The sequence below is a fragment of the Serinus canaria genome, chromosome 1A (assembly GCF_022539315.1).
Source record: "Serinus canaria isolate serCan28SL12 chromosome 1A, serCan2020, whole genome shotgun sequence".
Taxonomy (NCBI): domain Eukaryota; kingdom Metazoa; phylum Chordata; class Aves; order Passeriformes; family Fringillidae; genus Serinus; species Serinus canaria.
In genome coordinates, this window is record NC_066314.1 from 69911079 (window position 1) to 69935806 (window position 24728).

The 24728-nt window shown below is 40.4% G+C and overlaps 1 protein-coding gene across 12 annotated transcripts in view; it reads left to right on the forward strand.

Moving 5' to 3' along the window:
* Positions 1–24728, forward strand: part of PLEKHA5 (pleckstrin homology domain containing A5) — a 162523-nt gene that overhangs the window by 116785 nt on the left and 21010 nt on the right. For 7 of the 12 annotated variants that reach the window (XM_050970196.1, XM_050970194.1, XM_050970198.1 and 4 more), the window contains 4 exons: positions 548–1015; positions 7063–7525; positions 10810–10893; positions 13493–13612. In XM_050970196.1, the coding sequence (XP_050826153.1) occupies positions 548–1015; positions 7063–7525; positions 10810–10893; positions 13493–13612 (1135 nt within the window). Of the gene's footprint in view, positions 1–547; positions 1016–7062; positions 7526–10809; positions 10894–13492; positions 13613–14322; positions 14377–18415; positions 18497–24728 lie in introns of all 12 variants that reach the window. The other 5 variants (XM_050970206.1, XM_050970200.1, XM_050970201.1 and 2 more) reach the window with 2 other exon arrangements.

The window sequence follows — 24728 nt, forward strand, 5'->3', positions numbered from 1 at the left end:
GAAAACCATCTGAATTTCGGGCTGTTGACATTTGGAGGCTGTAGCTCTTGGAGAGCCACTGAATATTTTCACCCTTTGAATTTTCAGCCCTCCAGGAGCTGAACATCCACTCTTCATTCTCTGGCTTTATTTTCTGTTGTGCACATGTTTTCTAGGGGGTTAGTTGACTGTTGAATTTTTAATAAATTACCTCATGTTATAATTGTTTTTAAAGCAGCAAATAAAGAGAAAAGTGTAGAAGAAAACAATACTCGCACTTGCCAACCAGAAAAACCCTAAATCAACCAACCAAAAACCAAACCAATCAAGCACTACCACCAATCCCCAAACAAAATTAAAAACAAAAGAAAAAGAACACCAAAACAACAGACACAAACCCCCCAAACTCTCCTTGATTATTGTGAAAATGTCCTGATCCTTCTCTCAAAGTCAAGATATGGTTGTAAAATATGTGGTCAGGGGTTCACTGAAATAATTTCCAGGTTTTTATTGCTATTTGTAAGGAACGTTTTTTTGGTATTCTAACTTGTCATATGTTCCTTTGCAGAATAGAGAAGTTCACTGTTGAAAATACATCACCTCGAGAGGTAAATAACATTTCAAACCATCGGGTGCTAATTAAGCCAGAGGCACAGAACAACCAGAAGAACAGAGAAGTGAACAAAAACGAGGAGAAGAAAGCTTTGGAAGCTGAAAAATACGGATTCCAGAAAGTCGGGCAGGACAGGCCGTTAACCAAGATTAACAGTGTGAAGCTGAACCCTTTGGGATCCGAGTACAGGACTTTGCCCATAAGCACCATTCCAGGTGGGCACTTCAGGCCTGTCCATCTGAATGGATCTGAGAGTAAATCCCTGGGAGCTGTGCTGGCGGATGCTGGGGATGGAGCCCACCACAACGCGCTGCCGGCGCACGCCGACTCCGAGCGCGTCATGCAGAGAACCAACTCCATGCTGCAGCTGGAGCAGTGGATTAAAATCCAGAGGGGGAAAGGACAGGAGGAGGAAACAAGAGGGTGAGTACTGGCTGATTTTATTTTTAGACTTTCTAGGAGATAATACATTTGTAACCTGGTGAGTTTCTTTGGTTCTGGATCTGTGTTATCTAATCGCGTTCTTCATTCTCTGAGAAATGCCTGGGTGACTTCTCAGGACAGATGTATGAAAGTTTCTTTTATTAGAATTGAATGGTTATTAATAAACTAAAGTATATTAATAATAAATCAACCCTTATAAACCCTTAAACCTGGCCATAAACCCTTTTTTGGGTGTTAGGCATTTCCCTGTCCTAGCAGGGAGAAGGTGTAATCCAAACACTCACAAAAATTCTTTTTTCTCTTAAAATCTGTTCTTGAAATTGCCCTCTCTTCTGCATTTGAGGACTTCTCAGAACAGATTTATGGAAGTTTCTTTTATTAGCATTTGAATGGTTATTAACAAACTAAAGTATATTAATAATAAATTAAAATGGCCATAAACCCTTTTTGGGTGTCAGGCATTTCCCTGCCCTAGCAAGGAGGAGATGTCATCACTCACAAAAATTCTTTTTTTTCTTAAAATCTTTTCTTGAAATTGCCCTCTCTTCTGCATTTGAGGACTTCTCAGAACAGATGTATGGAAGTTTCTTTTATTAGCATTTGAATAATTATTATTTTTAATAAAGTATATTAATAACTCAATAAATAAAAATGGCTGGAAACCCTTTTTGGGTGTTAGAAATTTCCCTGTCCTAGCAGGGAAAATATGTTATCAGTCATAAAAATCTGTTCTTGAAATTGCCCTCTTTTCTGCATTTTTTGCTCACAAATTCTTGTAATAACATTTTATTTGAAATTCTTTAAATAAAAATCTTCCTGGGAGCTTTTAAACTTCAAACCAGCTTTAAATGAAGAGAGGGAGAGAAGATTTATCTAAAAATAAAACAGAGAATCTAACTTGATGCTTAAAGCTTCTCTTCTCATGAAATTAGCTATCAGCCAGTTACAATATTGAGCTCTAGTGCTTATTCATGAAGCTTTAAAATTATGTGTGAATGATTGGCAATATTGAATGTCATGCCAATAGCAATTTCTCTGTCTGACAGAAGAGTAGGGATGTTGCTTCCAGGCTGCCTTAGACAAGCAGCTCCAGCAGGAAAATGCAAAAGATTTTAATATTACATTTGATAGGAGATGCTATCACAGGAGATACTTTGAAGGGCTGGAAATTAAGGATTTTGTGTATAGATGGATGGCAGAGCAGAGCTTAAGGTAAACCAAGTTCAGAAAATGTGTTTCCCCCACAAATTTCGAGATATGTACCTGGGAGCTTCTTGGTTTTTGCAAAATCTTGAAACGTTTCCATGAACTTGGCTTCCACTTGCCAAAGTTGAACATTTCCTCACTCCTTTTAGCCTTTCATTACATGTAATTAGGAACTGTTCATGTGGTGGTTCATGAAATACTAATCATAAGTAGTTTGATCAAGTTTGAACTTGTATACAGACAGGGACTTGCACACCCTGACATTTATCTTATTATTCAGACTTGCAGAATGAGAACTCAGAAGGCTCTTTGATGCAGTTAATTTTTTTAATTGGACTTTAAAACTTGCAACCAAACAGAAGAAACTAGAATAGCTGTGCTGTTTTTCAGTTCTGAACAAGTATAAAAACCCTGAACCTGGTTTCATAGTGGGAATCAAATAGAGGGAAGTGCTATTAACAATATGTTACTAATTAACAATATTTTATTCTTGAGGATAGGGAACACTTGTTTGCCTGGATAAGGGGGATAATATAAATGCTTTCAAATGGAGTTCTACATTAAAGTAGCAAACTGAAGGAGAATTTGCCTTGAGCTATCTTTTTTGCTTTGCATGGAAACAGCCTTGAATAATGATCCACATTTCTAATGTATATAGTGATGTCTTTTAAATGGGGCTTCATTTAAATTTAAAATTTTATTTTTGTTCAGGTTGCCAGTTTCTGGCTGGAGACAGAAATTTAAGTAGAATCAAAGCTGGTGAATGAGAGTAGGAAAAAAGCTCTGGTTTGTTGTAAATCTCAAGGTTGGGGTGAGAGGATCCTAAGGCTTTTTAAGACCTGTAAAACTCATAACTAGAATTTTTGAAAAAACTAGTCTTTACTTAATGGGGGAAAGTTGCTGACTCTCCACCAAGCTGCTTTCCAGTGCATCTATATTATTGTTGTCTGCATTACAGAAATCATGGAGGACCCAACTGAGTATCTCTGGTGTGTCAGACTGCAAAAAAAATTGGGACTAATGCTAAAATGTCACCAAAGATGTTTAATTAAATGACTAGATAGATAGAATGATAGAAAAATGATAGAAAAAAAAAGGAGCTCTTAGCTGTCCTCAGTATAGAATGAGAAAGGTTCACTCTACAGCTACTAATTTTTTTAGAGGAACAGGCTGACCCCTCAGTAGTTTGATTGCCTAAAAAAGTAATCAGAATGACAGCAGTGTAGATTTGAATTCTTGAAGCTGTTATCTGTTGTTTCCATGGATCTAGACACTGAGTTTGGCAAAAGCCACGTGAATAAACTGCTGCCTTAAGGAAGGCAAACCTTTTTAAAACCAGAAATTAATGTGGTTTGAATAAAAATTATCCACATTCCATTTCAGTATCATTTTATTTAATTTTGCACTAGTCAGTTATGAAAAAAAATGTTTTTCATAAAAGTGGTTCACTTGAGTGCTCTTTCTCAAATGTGAAAAAATACCTAAAGGTAGTTTGGTGCTAAGGGATGTTTTTTGTTGCTGCTACCCCAGGATGTGAGCCTGTCTCTCTGCCTTGCCTATCTGAGATTGATCCAAAATAATAAATGCCTGCAATAAAACACCAGGCTTCCATCTTCACTCTGCCACCCTTGCTTGATTCTTGGGTGGAAGTTCTGTATTTGGGGCCAGCTGGTATTTGTGTTCATTAGGATGAGGGGCTGTTTTAGGGTTTCAGTCTGAGGATATTCACAATATTACAGCACTGAGCCCCTAAGGGGCCCAGCAGCAAAGTTGCTTTCCCAATGTATTGGTTTGAAAAGCCAGGTGTGTGCTGAGGAAGGCAGGAGCCTCCCTTGAAATGGAAAATGTAAACCCCCTCCCTCTGAATTAGTATAATTTTGAAATTAAGGGGCTCTCAGGGAAAGATGTGAGAATAGGAATAACAGTTCTTTACTAGGAAAATTAAAATACAAATGCAATAGTACAAAAAAAAAAAAAAAAAAAAAAAAAGATTGACAGAGTCAGACAGGCCCTGGCCCCCTGTGTGTCAGGGTGGGGGCACAGTCCCATCCCAGGGGGGCTCAGGGTGGTGGCACAGTCCCATCCCAGGGTGGTGGCACAGTCCCATCCCAGGGGGGCTCAGGGTGGTGGCACAGTCCCATCCCAGGGTGGTGGCACAGTCCCATCCCAGGGGGACTCAGGGTGGTGGCACAGTCCCATCCCAGGGGGGCTCAGCCCTCCTGCAGTGCCAGCTGTGGTTCTGCTGGAGCAGGGATCCTGCCCAAGGGGGGAGTTTTCCTCTGCAGCTCCAGGGCTGCTGGAGATGGGCCTGCTCTCCCTCTGGGAATGCAGGGCAGCAGAAAGCTGCTCCTCTGGGAATGCAGGGGGCAAAGGCTGCTGGGCTGTTCCCAGGGCAGATTGGATCCAGGGAGGAATGCTTGGCTCCTCCCCTGGGCAGAGCATCTCCCCATGGGATGGTGGGATTTGATCAGCCCTGCAGGGACACTCCCTGGCTCATTAACTGAAGTTAATCAATAATTAATGGCCCATGAACAGAAGATATTTCCCAGAGTGAGGATTGGCTGTGGGAGAGAAAGCAAACTGCCCCATGAACAGAAATAGCTGCCGCACCTCTGACAGATGGCAGCAGAATTCACACCCCCAGCCACATCTTGCATTTCCAAACTAAGACACCCAAACAGTCCAGCTCAGACACCAGAACCACTCTTGCTACCTCAGAGACAACCTCTCAAGGTGTCTGTAAACACATGTGGAAGACTCCTTCTCATATGGGAGCAATTATATGGATCTGTTTATGATGGCAGCTGCAGAAATATTTTGCAACCTCAGGCCCAGCTTGCAGCAGCCTCCCCTTGTGTGCAGGGCAGCTGGAAGCTGCAGTTCTGTCTGGGGTTGGGTTTTGGGTTTAACTGGAATGACATTTTTGCAACTATCAACAGGACTTGGGTGAATCTGTTTTAATTTTATCAAATTATGTACAACAAGGCTTAATATTGAGGTGGTTGAGCTTTTTACAGTTTTCATGGTTTACCACTTGAATATAGATTATGTTATCTTTCTAAATGTTCCAGAATATAAGTAATTGCATGCAAATTTTAAATTGATGTCTTTGCACAGTAAGAACTTCAGGCAGCTTTTTTTGCAAGTTCAGGATATTTAAAGGTGCCAACAGGATTACACTGCCCATTTAATGAATAAAATGTGTGAGGAACTTCAGCGAGTGAGGTGTGTCTTGCTACTAAATATATTCATGAAGATGTCAGGCCTTACTCTAGCTGTTATGGGATATAGCTACAATTCTATTTTGAAAGTTGGAAATGGAGTTCAAAAGCATCCTGTTTGTTTGGTTTTAAATATGGAGATGACCAAAGCCTTATCATTAATGGTATGTTTCTAAAGAAATTTGGAGGTATTTAAGCAGATTTGGCAACAAAGACTAGGACTTGGAATCCCTTTTCCCTTTTTGTAATTTTTTTGCAAGAATGGGAAGCTGTCCAATACCAAGTGGGAATAATTCTTCAGTAATTCTTGAAAAGCTTCAGAAACTGTAGCAGATTTTGTACATAAAGCTCTTTATAGCAGTTTTCATCTTCAGAATGTTGCAGGTGATCGTAAATACTCAGCTTAACTATTTTCAGAAAAGAGGGTTTCTCCATCATCAATTTCCCTGAGAGTTGTTCCATAAGTATCTCACATGCATCATGCTGGTTTATCTTGCCATTTGATCTACATAATTTATTTAATGGGTTTTTTTGTGGCACTGAAGTAATTCAAAACCATCTCCAGGTTCCGGTGCTCATGGTGCAGGGATTTTAATTCAGATTAGTGTGGGGTGCAGCTGGAAGCTGCTGCCCTCTCATGGCTGAATCAGGTCCAATTTGAGGCTGGTTTTGTTGTCTTTAAGCAAGCATCAATCATATGCATGCTCTGTAGCAAAAGGCTTTAAGAGGAGCTCATTTGCATTTTAGATAAGGGAGGAATAAATCAATGTTTATGACCTAGATTTTGTCCTCTGAAATAAATTAACAAGAAGTGCTTTGTCATACTTAGGCATGCATCAATCCTTGGTATAGAAAATTTTTTATTATTTCAGCTAATGCTAAAAGTTGCTAAATAAATGACTGTAGAACTCCAAACTTTTAATGGGGCAAAAAAATAAGTAAATAAGGAATTCATATCTGAGTTGAAAAGCAATAAAATATTATTATCAAACAAAGACATGTATTGCTCTTTGTTTCACTTGAATGGCTGATATGGAATGGCTTGTCCTTGACAATTACAAAATATAATTTCTTCAGACAATTACTGCAGTTTTCCCATGGACTGCTGTTAAAAGAATCTTTTTTTTTTTAAATGTCTGTAGTAATTGCTCAAGATTTTCTTAGGGAAACAGGATTTTTTTTCGCTTTTGAAAAAAGTGAACATTTCAAATGGAAATATGGAAAGCATGTGGAAACAGTGTAGAACTTCAAAGGTTTAAAAACTTTACCTATCCAACATATAGACAAGTTCCAAGATTTAATCAAACCTTGAAATCAAGTTTGCCAGTCCAGCAGGGTGCTAGGTGGCAAACTGGTAAAACGGTGAAATATGGATTATATCAGCAAGAGCTAACCAGAGAGAAAGCATCCACTTCTGGCTGCTACGGTGCATTCAGTCAGAATCATTGATTCTTCAACTGTTGCTTTGAATTTCTTGAGATTTTTTTTAAATGGCATTCAAAGTATTATAAAAGGTGAGAGCTGGATAAACCCAACCCACAGCGAACAATTTCCGCTTGCCATAAAATTAACGCTAACGAAAGGAAACTTGTGTTCCAGCATCATCTCCTACCAGACGCTGCCGAGGAACATGCCAAGCCATCGAGCTCAGGTGCTGCCCCGCTACCCAGAGGGGTACAGGACACTGCCAAGGAACAGCAAGACACGTCCAGAAAGCCTCTGCAGCGTGGCTCCCTACGACCGAGCCGTGGGACCCGCCAGCGCCGAGGACAAGCGGCGCTCCATGCGCGACGACACCATGTGGCAGCTCTACGAGTGGCAGCAGCGCCAGTTCTACAACAAGCAGAGCACTCTGAGCAGGCACAGCACCCTGAGCAGCCCAAAGACCATGATCAACATCTCTGATCAGACCATGCACTCCATCCCCACGTCCCCCTCGCACGGCTCCATCGCGGCTTTCCAGGGATACTCCCCGCAGCGGACGTACCGCTCGGAGGTGTCGTCGCCAGTGCAGAGGGGAGATGTCACCATCGACCGCAGGCACAGGACGCATCACACCAAGGTAAAAAAAGCTTCATTTGATATTCTAAACTCTCATCTGCAGGACTCTTCAGTAGAATGTATCTGATCACTGGAAAACTCGTGTTGTACTGGAGTATGTTTACTCTAACGGAGATTGTTACATCGCTGGTTTTGCGGAGAAAGGTTTGGTTTTAAAAAGGAGGGAAAAATCTAAGGGTAGTAAAAATGTATGTTTTTAAAACTCTAGAAGATGAAAACATGTCCTGATATTAGTGCCCATGATAATATGTTTCCTCTCAAAAAAATAAGGAGGCAAATTATTCAGAATACCTCATGCATGTACAGAGCTCTTAACTCCTTTCTAGCGCCAAGAGGACTCAAAATCCCAGGTTTCTTTACAGATGTTGTTGAAGGACAGAAAGCAGCAAGTTTGGCTGCCTTGGGCTCCAGCAGCAAATGTAGTGTATTGTTCTTTTTATGCCTTTGAGCTCCTAGGGAGATCACTGAAGATCAGTCTGAGTGCACACAGCCTTAGTGCTTGACCACTGAGAGGGAGACGTGAAGAATTGAGAAGTTGGGTGCCATATGTGATGCTCTGCTATGTCCAGCATGCTTGGGTTACCATGGGTTTTAACAGATTGGAAATAATTAAATAAAAGTTACTCCTTCAGTTGGATCAAAAATGCTCCTGAGCATTTTCCTAAAAACTTTATCCTTGGATTTTTTTTTTTTAATTCAGGGAAAGAAAAAATCTATAACTACAACTTAAAGCAATTTAAACAACTTAGAGTTGACTATCAGGTGTTGGATTTTAAGTTTTTAGACCTCTATCACCAAAGGAGTAATTTTGTTTTGGCATCCTTTATGTCTCAACTGCTCTGGAAATTTAGTAATCAATGTTTCCCACATATCTGAGAAATATCAATGGGTCAGTGCTGCAGGGTGTGTATTACTTGTCCTGTCAGCCATGTTTTGCTTCCTGAGTTTTTATTCCTTGTTGAACACTTTTTGCTAGTCTTTTATTTAGTATTGAGTATCTTTTATACAAACCTTCTGTTTCCCTTGAGTTTTTCCTGCTCTTTGGTTTGTATTTAATGAGTTACACAACCAGCTTTCAGCATTAACTTTAAAAACACCCCTGTCTTTAAGAGGTGGGTAATTAGAAGATTGATTGTTTGAAATCAGTAGGGTAAATTTAACATCTAAACCCCATCTACATAGACATCTTAGGTTTTTCAGTGGCTTTCAAAGGTTGGCTTTCTGTTTCTAGGTTCTCAAAATCCTCCTGAAACCCCTCTTTGACAGTGATTTGAAAATGCCATGCTGTGTCTCTCCTGATCTCAGTCCCATCCATGTCCATTAAGCACTATCTCAAGTTGAGAGGTGGGATGGATTTTCCTCTCCAGAGCTGTATAGCCAATATTTGTCATATACAGTACTGCTTTTCTGCACAGATAGCCATCCAAACAGAAAGGTCTGGAATTTATCAATATTCTGTAATTCTTCTGCCATGATAAGTTAAAGCAGTGTTCCTCATAATATGTCAGTTGTTACAGGCTGGAGCATTTACCCACATGAAGATCAGTTTTTGTCACCAATATATTTTCTCCATGTGCTACAAGACTGTAATGTTATCCTGCCAGGCTGGACTCTCACATTTACACAATTCCTGCTTGGATTTTTTACCTTTTTAAAACTTGTTCAGAGGTGATGAGTTAGAAAGAATATCCAGAGAAGGACATAAAACAGCTCAAATACTCTTTATTGTGTACAAGAGAGGAAGGAGACTAATGTCCACTTAGCTAAACTCAGAGGTTAGAGAACAAGGCTGAGCTTGCAGGAGCTGCCTCGTGTGTTGGAGCTGGAAAGATGAAGGAAGTCTTTTTAGCCATCCAGCAATTCTGTAGGAAAGTGGACACTCACTTTAAAGGAAAGGCTGCTGAAGAAAGGACAAGCCCCCCAGGAGGAGAGAGGGATGTTTCTGTGAGTGGAACTGGAGGTCTCTTCCAGCAGAGCCCAGGAGCCCAAGCCATGTGTGCATTTATCAAGCTGGGGCTGTGTGCCTCAGGACAAGCTGCATTGTCTGCCTCAGTCAGGTCACTCAGCATGCCCAGGCTGCTTCCCAAGGGAAAAGGACCCAGAAAGAAGAGCTGGGGTTTTGTTGTGGTTTTTGGTTTTGTTCTCCTGATCCTTTCTCACCTCAAAGGATGAGGCAAGGGTGGTATTGCAGCACCTGGCAAACACAGAGTAATTGTGTTCATATCCACAATGTGCCCATTGGCAGGAATCCCATTGTGTGTGACTCTTTGGGTTTGAGAAGTCACTGGAGACATGGTTTGAGAATTCAGGAATGAGAACATCATGAGCAGATGCCAAAACTTTCTATTTTTTACAGCACGTGGTTTTGAATTGCCTGCTTTTATGTGTTTAATTGGCATTGCCTATTCCAAAGTAGTCACTCTGCAACTTGAAAATCTTCTTTCTTATTTCTTTTCACATCAACATTTTTTCTGTCCTGTTGTGTCTTTCCTTACTATTCCAAGACCTTCCCTATTATTCTTGAAATAGAAATGACATCTGCAGCCCTGAGAATGCTGCACTACACCCACAGAATTTACTTTATCTAGCAATCTGCCCCTAATATTTTGAGAGTACAGCAAGACAGAAAAAGACTACCTCCCCAAATTGCTGTTGTTCAGCTGTCCTTAAATGAACTGTGTCCTATGAGTTCCCTTTGGAACACTGGTAAAGGAAATAAGTCCTCAATTTTATTTTTTTTAATCACAAATCATTGTAGATGTACTTTCCTAAGGTATCTTGCCATGGCTGTGGACCTTTTTGTGCTAAAACTGTCTGTTGTGTTCCAGGATTCCTTTAGAATTGCTACAAAACATTTCATATTTGTGAATATTTAATATTTTTCAATTTCCTTAGCTAATGTCTTCATTTATTTAACATGCACTTAAGTGATAATAATGTACATTTAAGTGATAAACACCCACGTTGGGGAATGTTACTGGTTATATTGCTTGTGCCTTGGAAATAGAACTGTAGTGGGAGTCTCTCTCAGAAATAAATGTGATTTGTGGTCAGCACTCTGTCAGTACAGCAACAGTAATGATGGAGAACTGTTAATTAAATATAAAATTTGGGGTATTTCTAAAATTTAGAGACTGGAGTAACCTAGGTAGTAAATCAGCAGGGAGCATGACTGGCACAAATCATAGCAAATTTTCATGAGGGGGAAGTTGGCTTGACTTTTTGTGTTAGCATTTAAAGTTTTTGTGTCTTTAGAAATAATTGTGCTATTTTTTTTTTGTGCAGCATGTCTTTGTGCCCGACAGAAGGTCGATGCCAGCAGGTCTGAGTTTACAGCCTGTTACTCCTCAGAGCCTCCAAGGCAAAACAGTGAGTTGGATTTTTATTTGGTACATCAGGGATTTTTTAAAGAATAATCCTTTAAGTATGAAGAGGCAACATTGAAATTTTATTCTAGTCAAAGCTTGCTTTAAATGTAACTTTTATTTAAATTATCAGGGGGAAAAGTACTCTGTGATTCCACAGAATTTTAAGGATATTGTGTAGCTGCTGAGTCAAGGTTTTCCTTGGGAATTACACATTTATTATTTTTTAATCATTGTTGATACATTGCTGGAATTCCTGGGAGAGGGTAGACTACATCACAGAACACTAATTTCTCCATTAATTATTTAGAAAATCCTAGAAGTAAAGTCTGGCTTTTTTGGAAATGTAAAAGAGTGGTTTATGAAAGGATGTCCTTAGTGACACTGAACTGTGGTAGAGCTGAAATTCTCACTGAAGATATTTCATCAAAGTGATGCTGGTGAATACTCCCCACTTTCCCCATTGAAGCATGACTCTCAGCCAGAAAATTGCCCTAAATTTATGTCACTTCTTCACCAGTTTTTGTCTCCTTTTTTTGTCATCTCTCTGTCCAGCTGAAAATACCGATTGAGAGAGTTAGGAACTAAGAAAATCGATTTTTTCTTTTGTCTTTTTGGGGTTTTTTTTGGGTCATACTGTGGGCAGCCAGTCCTTCCAGTGCCTGGAGCCCTGTTTCCTGCACTTCCCAGCACAGGTTTTTGGCACCTTCAGTGACTTTTGGGGTTGGCCTTTGGCAGCTGGAGCCTTCCAGACATTTCTTGGGTTCTGATCTCCAGAGGGACAAGCAGGTCCAGGAAACCAAGCAGAAATCCAGAGCAGTGCAGGGCCAGAGGAGCAAACCTGGAGGTAGCCCTGAGAAAAGTTTGGGTTATGGTTGTTGCAAGACCTGCATCAAATGCACAGCACCTGCAGCAACTTTATGAATGTCTAGAGAGGAGTAGGAGTTCTGTTCTAAGAGTTCCTCTGGGGAGAAAAAGTTTGGGTTGGAGTGCCATGAAATAAGTTATTCCTAATGCACTAAAATTGGGCTTTCTCAGAATGCACCAAAAGGAGTTTTGATCTTGAAAAAGTGGATCATTGCTCCTTTGGCTTGAAGATGCCACTTTTTGTTCTCATATTGCTAAAAATGAGATTCCTTGTGCTTTGAGTGGATGTTACTTTCCAGACTGAAAGCACTGTTGCCTGTTTTTGGTGAGAACTCCAAAACACCTTGTATAACAGTCTAGATTCTTACATTTGCCCTCTGGAATTCAGTATTTCAAATCCAGGTGTTGAAGGAGAGCTGAAAGAAGGAAAACTGCCATTAGACAGTTTGGGTTTGGTGTTGGTGTTCCCTCAAAAGCAAATGGTTTTTCCAGCTGAAGCCATGTGGAAATCCCTTGCTCCCTCTTGTGGGCTCCTCTGTTCTGAACTCCCAGAAGTGCTGGTGCCATGCTGCTTCCCAGGGATTTTCCCTCTTTATTCTGAGAAACTGATATTCACTTTCAGCATTTTTAACGTGGGGTTCTCTGGAGCTCTTTACTTCTTTGCTTTGGGGAAGTTCTGTGGCTGTGGGAGAGGGCAAGCAGGGGTTTAGGAGCTTTTTGTGTTTGGCTTTGTTTAACTCCCAGGGCTTGTGAGAAAATGAAAGTGCTGGATGAATATTTAACCTCTTGTAAGGCTGACTTCTGGAGAAGTGTAAGAAACAGAAGCAAACAGGAACGTTACAAAAGTCCTTGATGTTCTCAGTGGTTTGTTTTCTTTGGAAAACTTGCCAATAGAAATGGTTCCCAGGGATGGTTCAGGTAGAATTTCCCAAACTGACCTGAGCTAATCTGTGTGGAATTACCAGAAAAATACCCATTTGTGGTGGACTTTATTTCCATGATACATATAATCTATAATTAGTCTTAAATGCTCTTCTTCATCCCTTCCTAAGGCTGTATAGTACAGCTTAGTCATAAAAGTTAAGCAATAAAATAACTGCAGGCCTCAGAAAGATGGGATGGAAAATTATTTTTGTCATGCTTGTTCAGATACATTTTATGGAAGGTGATTATTTCTGAGGTAGTTCAGTAACCATGGGATTGTCATCATTTTTTCCTCTCAATTTTGACACGTACGTTTGAAGAATTTTTTTAAATAATTATCTGATTAATTACTTTTAAAACTACATTTCCTTGAGGGCATGTTTTGATTCTTCCACCAAGCTCAAATGGCTGCCCACATCCAGGTAACAGCATCCTGAGGGCTGGAATTGTCTCCCCCTGACTTTATTCAATATCACCAATTGGATATGCACGTCAGGAAAACTGAGGACTGCAAAATCCTCAATTATTTTTCTCCTTAATACAGAATGTTTGACTTTTATGGCATTTGCTGGTTTGAGCAGTCAAAGGCTTAACCCTTCATTTTATATTTGGAAGAGTTCAGTTGGGTGAAAATGTTTTCTCTTGTGCTGTACCACTGCCAGAGTTCCTGCAAGGCTCTCTGACGGTGCACCTCACTTTGCTTTTTTAGAAGCAAACCTTTTATGAGGCGTGCCTTATTTTACTGAGGTGTTGTTTGGGGTACCAATTAACCTTTTCTCTGCTCTTTGGCTTCTCACACTGCACTCCCTCAGCCGGAGGAGCTGACCCTGCTGCTCATAAAGCTGAGACGGCAGCAGGCGGAGCTGAGTAGTATCCGGGAGCACACACTAGCACAGCTCATGCAGCTAAAGCTTGAGGCCAGCAGCCCAAAGGTCAGCCATCCAGCAATGTGTGTCCTGCTCCATCCTCACTAACCCACAGCCATTCATTAACCCAAGTCTGCCCTGTGCAAAAGTTCCCTGGCTCCTGTGAGAGTGGGATTAATCCTGTGTGTGCGTGGCGCTCCGCTATCAACCCTTTGAGGTTTGAGTGCTTGAAAGAAGCAGAGTCAGAATCACCTGGGAATGTTTTAAAGTGCCTTGTGGCTCGCTGGAGTTCTGGGCTAAACAGGCAAAAGCATCATCAAGTCATCCCAGGACATTCAGGTTTAAAATGAAGTGGTTTTCATCTATCATTTTGTATTCAAAATAATTGAGATTGATCTGCTGCTTATGCAGCCTCCAATCAGATTCCATCTTGTTTGTGATATCTGTACAAAAAGCAGGACCTGTTTAAAACATGGATTTATCAAAGGGTTCATAGCTGCCTGTGCAGTGGACATTGCCATGAGCTTTCTGTGTTTGATGTGTAAACCAGAATGAAATGTGGTGGTTCCTGGTGTGAGTCGTAGCAAACTTTCATCATTTCTGTTTGGGGCTCAAAACTTGTTAACAGTTCACTAAAAAGGCTGTTAAGAACAGCATTGTGTTTCTCCATAAAACAGAACTGTCTATCACTGTCTAGTTGACATCCTTTCAAGCTCTTTTCATGCATTCTGCACCTTCTGTCCCTTTCCTTTTCCCCTCTGACTGCTGCCTGCTAGAATGAGATTCTTTCACATCACCTTCAAAGGAATGCCATATATTTGGATCACCAGGTGGGATTTGCAATTTACTTGTGTGTTTATATTTCTTAATGTTTTTTGCCTGCTCCTATCAAAGCTGGAAATATTTGGGGAGAAGGATTTTCAGTGCTTTCTGTGAAGTTGGATGATGCCCACAGCATAGAATATTTCAGTTGATCACAAATTTGAGCTCTCATGGGGAAAAAGAATCCCTCAATTTAAAATTTGTCAGAAAACAGTAGCAATCACCAATTCATTTTTCTGTTCTAATTTCCTTTTCATAAATAACACTAACTGTAGCATTTTACCTTCTTTAACCAGTCCTAATATGTTTCCAAGCTCATATGACACACATGCAATTTATAAATAATGGGTACTTCTGAGAATTTTGGTTTTTCAAATTAAAAAGAGTTAGATGTTTCTACAGGACATTAATTGAAGAGGAGGTCAAACATGAAGAAATATTTTAAACAAATCATAACATGGCTCCTTTTCTCATTTTTCTCAGTTCATTCTGAGGGATTTATATAAAAATAAGATTTTAGTTCTTTCCAATTCTGGTATCTTATGGAGTGAGGGTTCAGTTCTTCACAAGGGTACAGGCCTTCATGAAGATAATTGACTGCCAAGTGAAGAATTGCAATTCCTCTCTCTGTGGCCTTGTTGCATGACCAGATGGGATTTCTGTACAAGTTGTGTTTGAGAAGTTTTGAAGTGGATTATTTTTTTTCTAGCAGTTAAAAAAGACAGTCATAAGTGCTTAGAACTAAAATAAGCAATGGGATGACCATTGGTTAAAAAGATAAAAATGGCTTTTTGTAAGAATCTTTTATATTTATTATGTCTTTTATTGAAACTTTTGAGCCTTACACTTAAAACCAGCTGTTAGAACTTTTATAGGTTCCTCTGCAGGGGTTTCAGTGAGTTATTCAGCTGTGCACAGACACACACAATGCACACTCTCACGTGGGCTTGGTTGACTTTATTTTGCTATTACCTCCTGAAAACAGGGTGGGAATTGTGACCAATTCAGTTTGATGGCAATGCCTTTCCAAACATCTCTGTATTGTTTTATTTAAGGGGCTGCAGCAGGTCCCAAACAGTAGGGACACACTGCTTGCTAAATTAGACCCAAATATTTCATCCCAACTCAAATATTTCCAGTCTATAATGTTTTGGAATAAGGGAGTGATTCTGTCTTCAACAGTGTGATTCATTGTCAGGAAAGGATAACTGTCAATGTGAAGTGTAAAATTGTTGGTTTGGCTTGGTTAGCCAAGCTTGTGAGTGTGATGGGGGGAATTGTCTGTGTACAAGATGCAAAATAGTAAAAATCATTTTCCTTTCACTTGCACCAGATAAAATTTAGAAATGTGATGTGGTAAGCATTATTTTAGGAAAGTGTGTAAGTCTTACAGTTGTGCCATACCAGAGATGCAAGGAATCAGGACAACTTAGAAATCAAGTCTAAAATCTTAATCACAAAATAATGGAAGAGCAAGTTGGAATACTCATTTCTCTTGTTTAATAATAATGTCATCTACCTGTAGGAAATAAATCCCCCTGAAATCTTTCTGCTTGAGTACCACTGCTTCTAGGGGTGATATCACATTTATAGCTTTTCATTACTTTGCCAAATACCAATTTCCCTTTATGTTAAAAGCATTTAAAAAAATCAAAATTTCTTTCAGTGTAATTGAGGCCTTTGCTCCTTGTTACCAGCATCTGTAACCAGCCTGCATAATCCCTTACCCTCTCTGGATTTTAAATGTCCTGTGTACTTAAATTAGGCATTTCCACTTGTGTTTAATCTCTGTAAATAGTGTCAGAGATGGGACTCCAGTCCCTGTATCCTCAACTCTCACCTTCTTGGTCACAAAGGGCTCAGCACTGTACACCACAATAAATAATAAATTTGTTACAAAGCCACACAGGTGACTTTTCAGGCAGACTAAAATTCACGTGTAGGGGAGGTAACTTAGATTCTGCTGCAATAAGCTGGCTGCTGATTAGGTGGTTTTCTTGTCAAGAATCAAGAATATTCAGTCACCTTTTGAAATCATGCTTTGTTTTTGTGCTGCTGTTTCCTTTGGCCATGCTCAGAAATTCTCACCTTACACTTTCTAATGGTTTTGCATTATGCTTTCAGAGTTTTTGTTGTTGTTGTTGGAGTTCAGAGGGAGGGAAAAAAAGCCTTTCAGACTTGGCCCACAGATACCCAGCAATAGGATTTCCTCCATGTCTTAGGGCCAAATAAATGGTTGTCCAGAACCTTTTTCTTTCTGAACCACTCTGCTGGCTCAAGGTTTGCAGAGCTGGGGGAGAGATTCTGTAGTAGTAAAAGTGTTGGAAGAACTCCTGTAAATCAAAGTTGGAGCTTGTAGAAGACCAAACATTACTTCAAAATGTCTTTTGAGCAAATACACATTGCTTGTTTTCTAATCTGGGTTTAAACAAACTTGGAAGAGTTCAACAGAAATTAATTCTGGCACTGTCTGTTGCTGGTCAGAAAAGAAAAATTTGAAATATTGTAGAAAGGTGTTAGGTAGAGGATATGAAGTGGTTGAAATCCTGATAATAGAAATGCATACAAACCTGTGTATTCCTAATAAATTTCTCTGAGGCTCAAATATTTTTTTCTTTAATTAATTTATCAGTTGGCTGTATGTGATTGCTTGGCTTTGGGCCTTATTGTTGCTCTCCTTATTGAGATCTCTTTTAGTATCCCCATTCTCTGGAATGCACCCACTCTCTGGACAAAATTTTAATGTAGAGGGAGAACAACTTCTTGTGTCAGTTCTGGTTTTCTGATTACATGTACTGGAGATGGTGGAGTAAATTCTGGGGGCTGCTTGTTTAGGGGTTTTTCCCTGCCTTGAACAAACAGAGCATCCTAAGTTTCTTAAGGTACCTGTTATTGGCTGAGTAACTTTCCAGCTGATCAGACTTTGCAGTGGATAAAAAACAACAACAACAACAACAAAAAGGTCCTCAATCTACAACAAGAAAAAATAAGATGAAAAAAAGTACCCCTCCAAATGTAAAAGTTAGATTTTTCCTAAATAATTTTGGGCAAGAAATACTAGAAGGCATCAGAAACTCATTCTGTTGCATTTCCATCTATGAAAGAAAACCTTGCTGTGTAAATTCATGGAGAGTGCATATAAATACAAAGTGAAAGATGTGAATGCTCCTTCACACACTTTGTGTAGCCATGCCTGAAGCAGGTATTGCTAAAGTTTCCAACAGGTCCTGAAGTTTCCGACAAAAATAGGAGGAGAATTGTGCATCAAATGACTTTTCAGTTTTCTTTTGGAGAAGAAAACCACCTGTTTTCATCGTTCTCCCCTTATTGTTAGGAAAGTCTCCTTTTTAAGACCAAAATCCCATACTTTTTTCCTGTGTTGCCCACTTTTCTGAAACCCTAAATGTATGCAATGTGCAATAAAATACCTGATTTTAACATTTTCATGCTTAGCAGTAAATACTAATCATTATAGAAAATATCTGGCCAGTTCCAAAATAGTTTCACTCCTGTGTATGGGGGTGGATAAATGCACCCAGGCAATGATTCAAAGCTCCAAAGGATATAAATCAGTGCAGTATATAAAGGGATTTTGTGATACGGGGACATGAGTCTGTTCACAGGCTGGGAATGCTTATATCTTTTTAATGTACACTGAGTTATCAAATCTATAATTTAAAAGGGTTTCTGTTAAAGGTTTTTTGAGTGTTCCTGCTGCAAAACCCAATAATCCTTTTCATTTCAATACCATGCAAAGCCAAACTTGTTTTAAGCTTTTTTATTTTTGAAAAGGGAGAGTGTTGGTGAACAAATATGACATTGGTGTTGAGCATTTACGTTGCTTTTGATATATTTGTTTGATATTATTAAACTTTTCAGATGTTGGTATTACTGAATGATGGAATATATAAAAAGCATGGGTTAAAATGTAATCTACTGCATTATTAGAAAGAATTAAAGTAGAGGCTGTATTTTACAGTGTCGTCTTTCAAATCTAGCCATGCTGTAAACTGATGTTTGCTGTATGCTCCTCCTGATTTGAAATAGATGAAAGAGAATGAACCTTTAATCACCATGGTTCACACTATGATTGAGAACTCGGCGCTAAGACCGCAACTGTACCATCAAGTAAGGTCTTGGAGAGTGAATGAAATTGCTTTATCATCTGCCAGAATTTTCCTTAGTGACAGTTTTGGTTGTCCCTCAGATTTATCCATGACATTGGTGTTTCTCTCCTTTGCTTTGGAAACCCACGAGCCATCCATGCTTCCGAAGCGCTGCAGTATCGTTGGCATGGCTTCCGCTGCCTTTTCGTTGTTCACTATTCAGTGTACACTCCTGAGTAACTCCTCTCTGTCTGGACTATTCAGTCAGCTGGTGCTTTCTGCAGGTGTCCAGTAAAACTCATGAAACTTCCAATGAGCTTCCAACATTTGTCCTAGCATGATTCTCTGCAATTAGTGTTCAAAGGTGCTTCTTTCTTTTGACCACTACAAAAGCATGTGAGCGGTGTTTACCTGGTCATTTCTGGCAACTCTGTTTCGTTCTAGGAGTGGATTTACAAGTTTTTTGTTTGCACCTACCGAGCCTTTAGCCACTGAAGAAAGAAAGGATCAAAAATTACTTTGATCTGGGGCCTGTAAATCCAAAAGGCAGTGTCTGTTCATAAAGTCACAGCAGACTTTACAGTGCACACTTACAGAGTGTCTGGGGCTGGTTGGCAATGGTAAGATGGAAGAAGAATCAGAAATGTGAATGGAAATATTGTCTGGGAGTTGAGACCTGCACTAACTTATGAGCATGGCCAATCCCTCTCCATTGGTGCTGGGGCTGAGCCCCTGTCATGGCAGGGGGTGTTTGAGAAGTTTCTTGCCTCAGCCACAATGAAGGTGTTGTTCTCACGAGGGAATATCTGGCCAGTTCCCCTGCATTTACGTTTTTGCCCTTGTGAGCCAAAATTATGCATAAAGGTTGCACAGTTTGAAGAAAAGGAGATGTTCTGCCATGTAAAACAGATGTTTATTACTGCCAGGTTTCTAAAAAATGCTGCAGCTTAATCAAATATTTCATTTTTTTTAAGAAGTCAACCCCACATCGTAAGTTTGCTTCTGATCCAGAAATGCTGCCAAAAAAAATCTCAGCTTTCCAAAGGAAGCTGGGATGTGAGTGACTGATTCCATGACCATACAATTTGTGCTCCTACATGCAAAAGAGGAGCTTTAACTTGGAACCTGGAGGGGAATTGGAATATTTGGAGGGGAATGAGAGAAGTAAGGTGCCCTGGAGCCCTAAATGAAATTTTAGGGGTTTGTTGTAATTTTTTTAAGGAGCCTGACTGTTAGAATTTTTTTAAAGCAAGTCAATTTTTTGTGATAGAGGATGTAAGGCAAATAAATCAATGGGTATATAATGAGGAGAGGTGTTTTCGATGTGTCAAGGGAAAATAAAATATTAAATAGACATGTTTGGGTTAGCTGTGCCTGGGCTAATCTGCTCCTGCCTTTGGGATGCCAATAAATTCCCAAGTGCTGCCCTGGCCAGGCTCTGCTGCCAGCTGCAGTGTCTGCCCTCACCTTGCAGGCACATCTGACACTGAATAAACACCTTTTTTGGCAGAGAAGCAGTGACTCTAACAGGTCCTGGGGACTGGGTAACCTGTTGCCCCTGGAGATGTGGTCTCTTCAGGTCAGAGGGTTTGTGACATGCTGAAGGCTTCTGCAGAAGCTGCCTTAGCTGAGGAGTCACAGCATGGATAAAGTCACACAATGGATAAAGTTTCCTGTGTGAGGTGTTGTATTTACTGACTTTCTGCTGAGGCTTAAAATGCACTCAAAATTTCACTGTCTAAATAGTATTCTAAACTTCTGTAATGCAAAACCAAACCCTTTAAAATTCTGGCAACTTTATTTAAAGTCTAAACAACGTATTATTTCCTATTTAAATGAAATAAATTGGTTTAGCAGTCATCTTTCTTGCTGCAGTTTTAAAGACATGTAAATAACTGGGAGAAGCCTCTGTGCAAGTGACTGAAACTTGTTTGGTTGTCAGGATGCTAAAATAGTTTGTGATGACTGCAGCCATTCCTGTGGATAAAGAAAAGGATCTTTCTCAGCTTCATTTAATTCAGTTCAGTTTTAGGTCTGAGCTCATTCAGAGTTAAGCAAAGGAAAGCAAGAAAAGTTTGTATTTAATTTGTCTTGCTTCCTTTTTGTAATGATTAATGGTTCTTTAGTAAAACAGCAAGAACCTCTGCTATTTCAAATGTGTTATTTATAAGGCACTTTTGCTTGTGATTTGTTACATCTTCAGAGTTATTTAAATCACTTGACTTGCATCAGTCTGCTCTGCAGACTGTGCTATAAATTCACAAGTACAGGCCATGGAAATTATTCCATATGTACAGACAAGAAAAAAAGGGTTTTTATAGATTAGACCCATTTCTACCTTGGTTTGGGGTTTTTGGCTTCTTTCTAATACCAGATGAAGAATGTTAATCTTGTTCTCCAGTCTTTTTCTCTAAAGCAGTACAGACTGACTTTAAAAAGCAAAATTTTCCTCAATTCTTCTTAGATGTGTGAGTTCCCTTAAGGAGGAAAAATTAAAATCTGACTGCAGCAAGCTAACATCCAGGTCTTGCCATGGAGAATTGTTCTTATTACGTTAAAAACACAGAAAAATGGCTCCTGAGTATTTTGTTCCTGTGAGGATAGGGGAGTTTTGCATATGGCTTGTTATTATTGTTATAGGAGCTGCATACACAAAATTGTTGTACGTGTTAAATTTTGAGATGTTTCAGGTTGTGTTATGAGCACAAGGTGATGGTGTTTGAGCTAAAAATGTTGTATTTTCAATTTGTATTTGAAGTGTTTTAGGTCACAGAATTAAAATTAGAGGAGAACCTTGCTTAATGGGGCTAAATGCCCATTTGCCCAAGAAGGATTTAAAAAAGCAAGAAGTGAACAAAAGAGCCTCTGGCAAGTCTTGATTTTAATCTTGTGCTCAACAACAAAATGTCCTAGCTTGTCCTGGTTTAATTTCCCAAGTGCAGCATCCTGCAGAGGTGCATAGCATGCTTTTGGGGTGTGAAACATCCTCCAGGATATTCATTGAATTAAAACAGTTGGTGGAATATGAAAATGGCTTACAGAGTCATGATGCTGTCACTTTAATGTTTTTAATATCAGGTATTTAAATAGTTCAGCCACTTGTGTCCCAGGGTGTCCAGCACAGGGGGTCTCTCCCTCTCTGGAAATCTGCTGCTGGTGTGTGGCAGAGGTCGGGACTGTACAGATGATGACAAACGACTCCTAAGCCAAGAGGGAGGTTCAGTTAAAGCAATTTTGCTTTTTCCCAGACAAGATAACACATCTGGCCAAACTCTGCATGTGCAGCTTGCCTTTGAAAAATGCTGAGTTCTGTTCCTAGCTCTCAGGGTGCTGCTCCCTCAGCACTGGGAGGTTTTTGGTGTTAGGAGGAGTGGATTTGGTGTGTTAGAGCAGGCAGATGTGGAGGCAGAGGGAGGCCAGCAGCAGCTCCTGTCCCGGGTTCAGTAGATGGCACTCTTGCTCCGGAGTTCCTGCCCTGGCACAGCCTCTGCAGGAGCCACCTGGCAAGAAAGGCCTTGGTGGAAGGTGGCTCCAAGGACATTTTGGTAACTTGGTCACTGCAGCTCCAATAATGCATCCTGCAGGGTTGGTAGCCTGTTGTTTCCCAGGGTTCTGAGGCTGTTGTTTCCCAGGGTTCTGAGGCTGTTGTTTCCCAGGGTTCTGAGGCTGTTGTTTCCCAGGTTCGAGGCGTTGTTTCCCAGGTCTGAGGTGTTGTTCCCAGGATCTGAGGCTGTTGTTTCCCAGGGTTTGGAGGCTGTTGTTTCCCAGGGTCTGAGGCTGTGTTTCCGTTGGTGCTGTTTTCCCAGGGATCTGAGGCTGTTGTTTCCCAGGGTTGGGAGGCTGTTGTTTCCTCCTTCCCAGGTCTGAGGCTTGTTTCCGGGTTGAGGCTGTTGTTTCCCAGGGCGTTCGGGATGGCTGTTGTTTCCCAGGGATCTGAGGCTGTTGTTTCCCAGGGATCTGAGGCTGCTGTTTCCCAGGGTTCTGAGCCTGTTCTTTCCCAGGGATCTGAGGCTGTTGTTTCCCAGGGTTGGGAGGCTGTTGTTTCCCAGGGTTGGGAGGCTGTTGTTTCCCAGGGATCTGAGGCTGTTGTTTCCCAGGGATCTGAGGCTGTTGTTTCCCAGGGTTGGGAGGCTGTTGTTTCCCAGGGATCTGAGGCTGTTGTTTCCCAGGGTTCTGAGGCTGTTGTTTCCCAGGGATCTGAGGCTGTTTGTTGTTTCCCAGGGATCTGAGGCTGTTGTTTCCCAGGGTTGGGAGGCTGTTGTTTCCCAGGGTTGGGAGGCTGCTGTTTCCCAGGGATCTGAGGCTGTTCTTTCCCAGGGATCTGAGGCTGTTGTTTCCCAGGGTTGGGAGGCTGTTGTTTCCCAGGGTTCTGAGGCTGTTGACCTTTCCTGAGGTGTGCCATTGGGTTTCTCCTGCCACATCTCCCCTGTCCCTCCAGGTCGCGATCGCATCCCGCATCTCTGGCCCCCTGCACATTCCCTGATGGGCTGGGAGAGTTGGAGCTGCTTTTGTCAGGGATTCAGGATTCAGTTATTCACATTATTTGGGGCAGTTTTTGTGCTAAGCCTGGGCAGAATGTTGCAGTGGAAATGTTAGGGTGAGGTGGCTCCCCAGCAGTGCCTGTTGTGTGGAGCTGGTGCTGCTGACTGAAGCAAGAAGTGGGCAGCAGCTTGAAAAGTGTGACAGGATTTTAATAAGGAGAATTGGCACAGCTATAGTGTTCCTTGAAAAACTGTTTTCTTTGTCTGAATACTTAAAATGTATTCCTTTCAGGAGGTACTGAGGGGTAGGGGTGCTGAATTGGCAAACTGTTTTAAACTCGGCTATAATTGAGGTTGAAATGACAAAAAAATAAATGTCTTTCTTTTTACAAAAGTAAAAAAAATACTGGCTTGAAAAAGCAATATATTTTTCCAGCCAAGCCACATGAAATGCTGAGCAGTGACTTGGCAAGGTGTATTTATCTAATAGGGGATAATCTTCCTTCTGTAAAATCTTCCTGTTGTGAAATATAACTAGGTTTCCTCTGTAAGTTAAAGACATTTGGCCATGTTTATGAGTTTTATTTAAATATTTCCATTCCTCATTTTCTCTCATTGTGATAAAATCAACAGTCAAACAACACAACTCTGCAATAGTGGGAATTTAAGTAGCTATCTTAATTTGTGTGACATTCATGAGGTGCAAAAGTGCTGTGGCTTTTTTCATATTCCAACATTCATTTTCATGAAATGTCCATTTCAAAGAAAGTTATTATTCTGTGTTTTTAATACACCATTCATACTTCTCAATTGTCACCAGGTACATTTGCATGAGGTATGTGGACATTATATTGTGAAATGAAACACTTTAGTGTGTTGAAGGTTTATTTTGTGTTTGGAATGCTTGTCTCATGAACCCTTCCCTAGTCCTTTTATTTAAAAGTGTCCCTTAACATGGACTTGTGTCTCAGTAGTCTTCCTTGTACTATTAAGTGACAATTACCTAACTGGGACTCTGTGCACACAATGCTTTTTAATTAATTGGAATATGAAGGTTGATAGTGTTATGTCCTTCCTTGCTGTATAGGATATTAAGTAGTTGCTGTGTGTGACAGTTCACTCTAAAGTGGGGAGATGCCTTTTCTCTTGTAAAATATTTTAAAATCTTGTTCCTGGTCAGTAACAGGTTGAAAAAGTTAAGAAGTTTTTGTGAGGGGCTGTATGGAAATAGTTTGAGGTACTTTGCATCCTGACTAGCACAAGGAGACAAGTTTGCCTAGGTCCAAAGATAAAACAGAAAAACTTCCATTTGTGGCATTTCTGGTGATGCTCTGTTGGAGATGGGGAAATCCTAGGAAAAGTAGGAAATCCATATGAAAAATCAGTATGAAAAGTGGTGGCACTTATTGGACGTATCTCTAACAAAATATTGACATAAATGTTGTAAACTTGGGTCGTTCTGCTCTGGTTTTGGCTTCACCTCAGATCACCCTGCTGGTGAAACACCTGACCTTAGTGAGCCTAGAAATGGTGAATTCAGAGCAGAATGAGCCCCTCTGTTTAGAATTCATATGACAAAACTTAAGCACAATGATGCATCATTATTTAGATGTGCTCTGGCAATGTCATCTTCCTCCATAATCCATGTTTGGTTGAGTTGTACATCTTTGAAACTGCAGTTTGCATTAGAAACAGCCTGTTAATTTACTGCAGCTCTGCTGGCAGTCTGCTTGACATTCATTTAGTTCCCCTCATTAATGTATATTGGCTAAA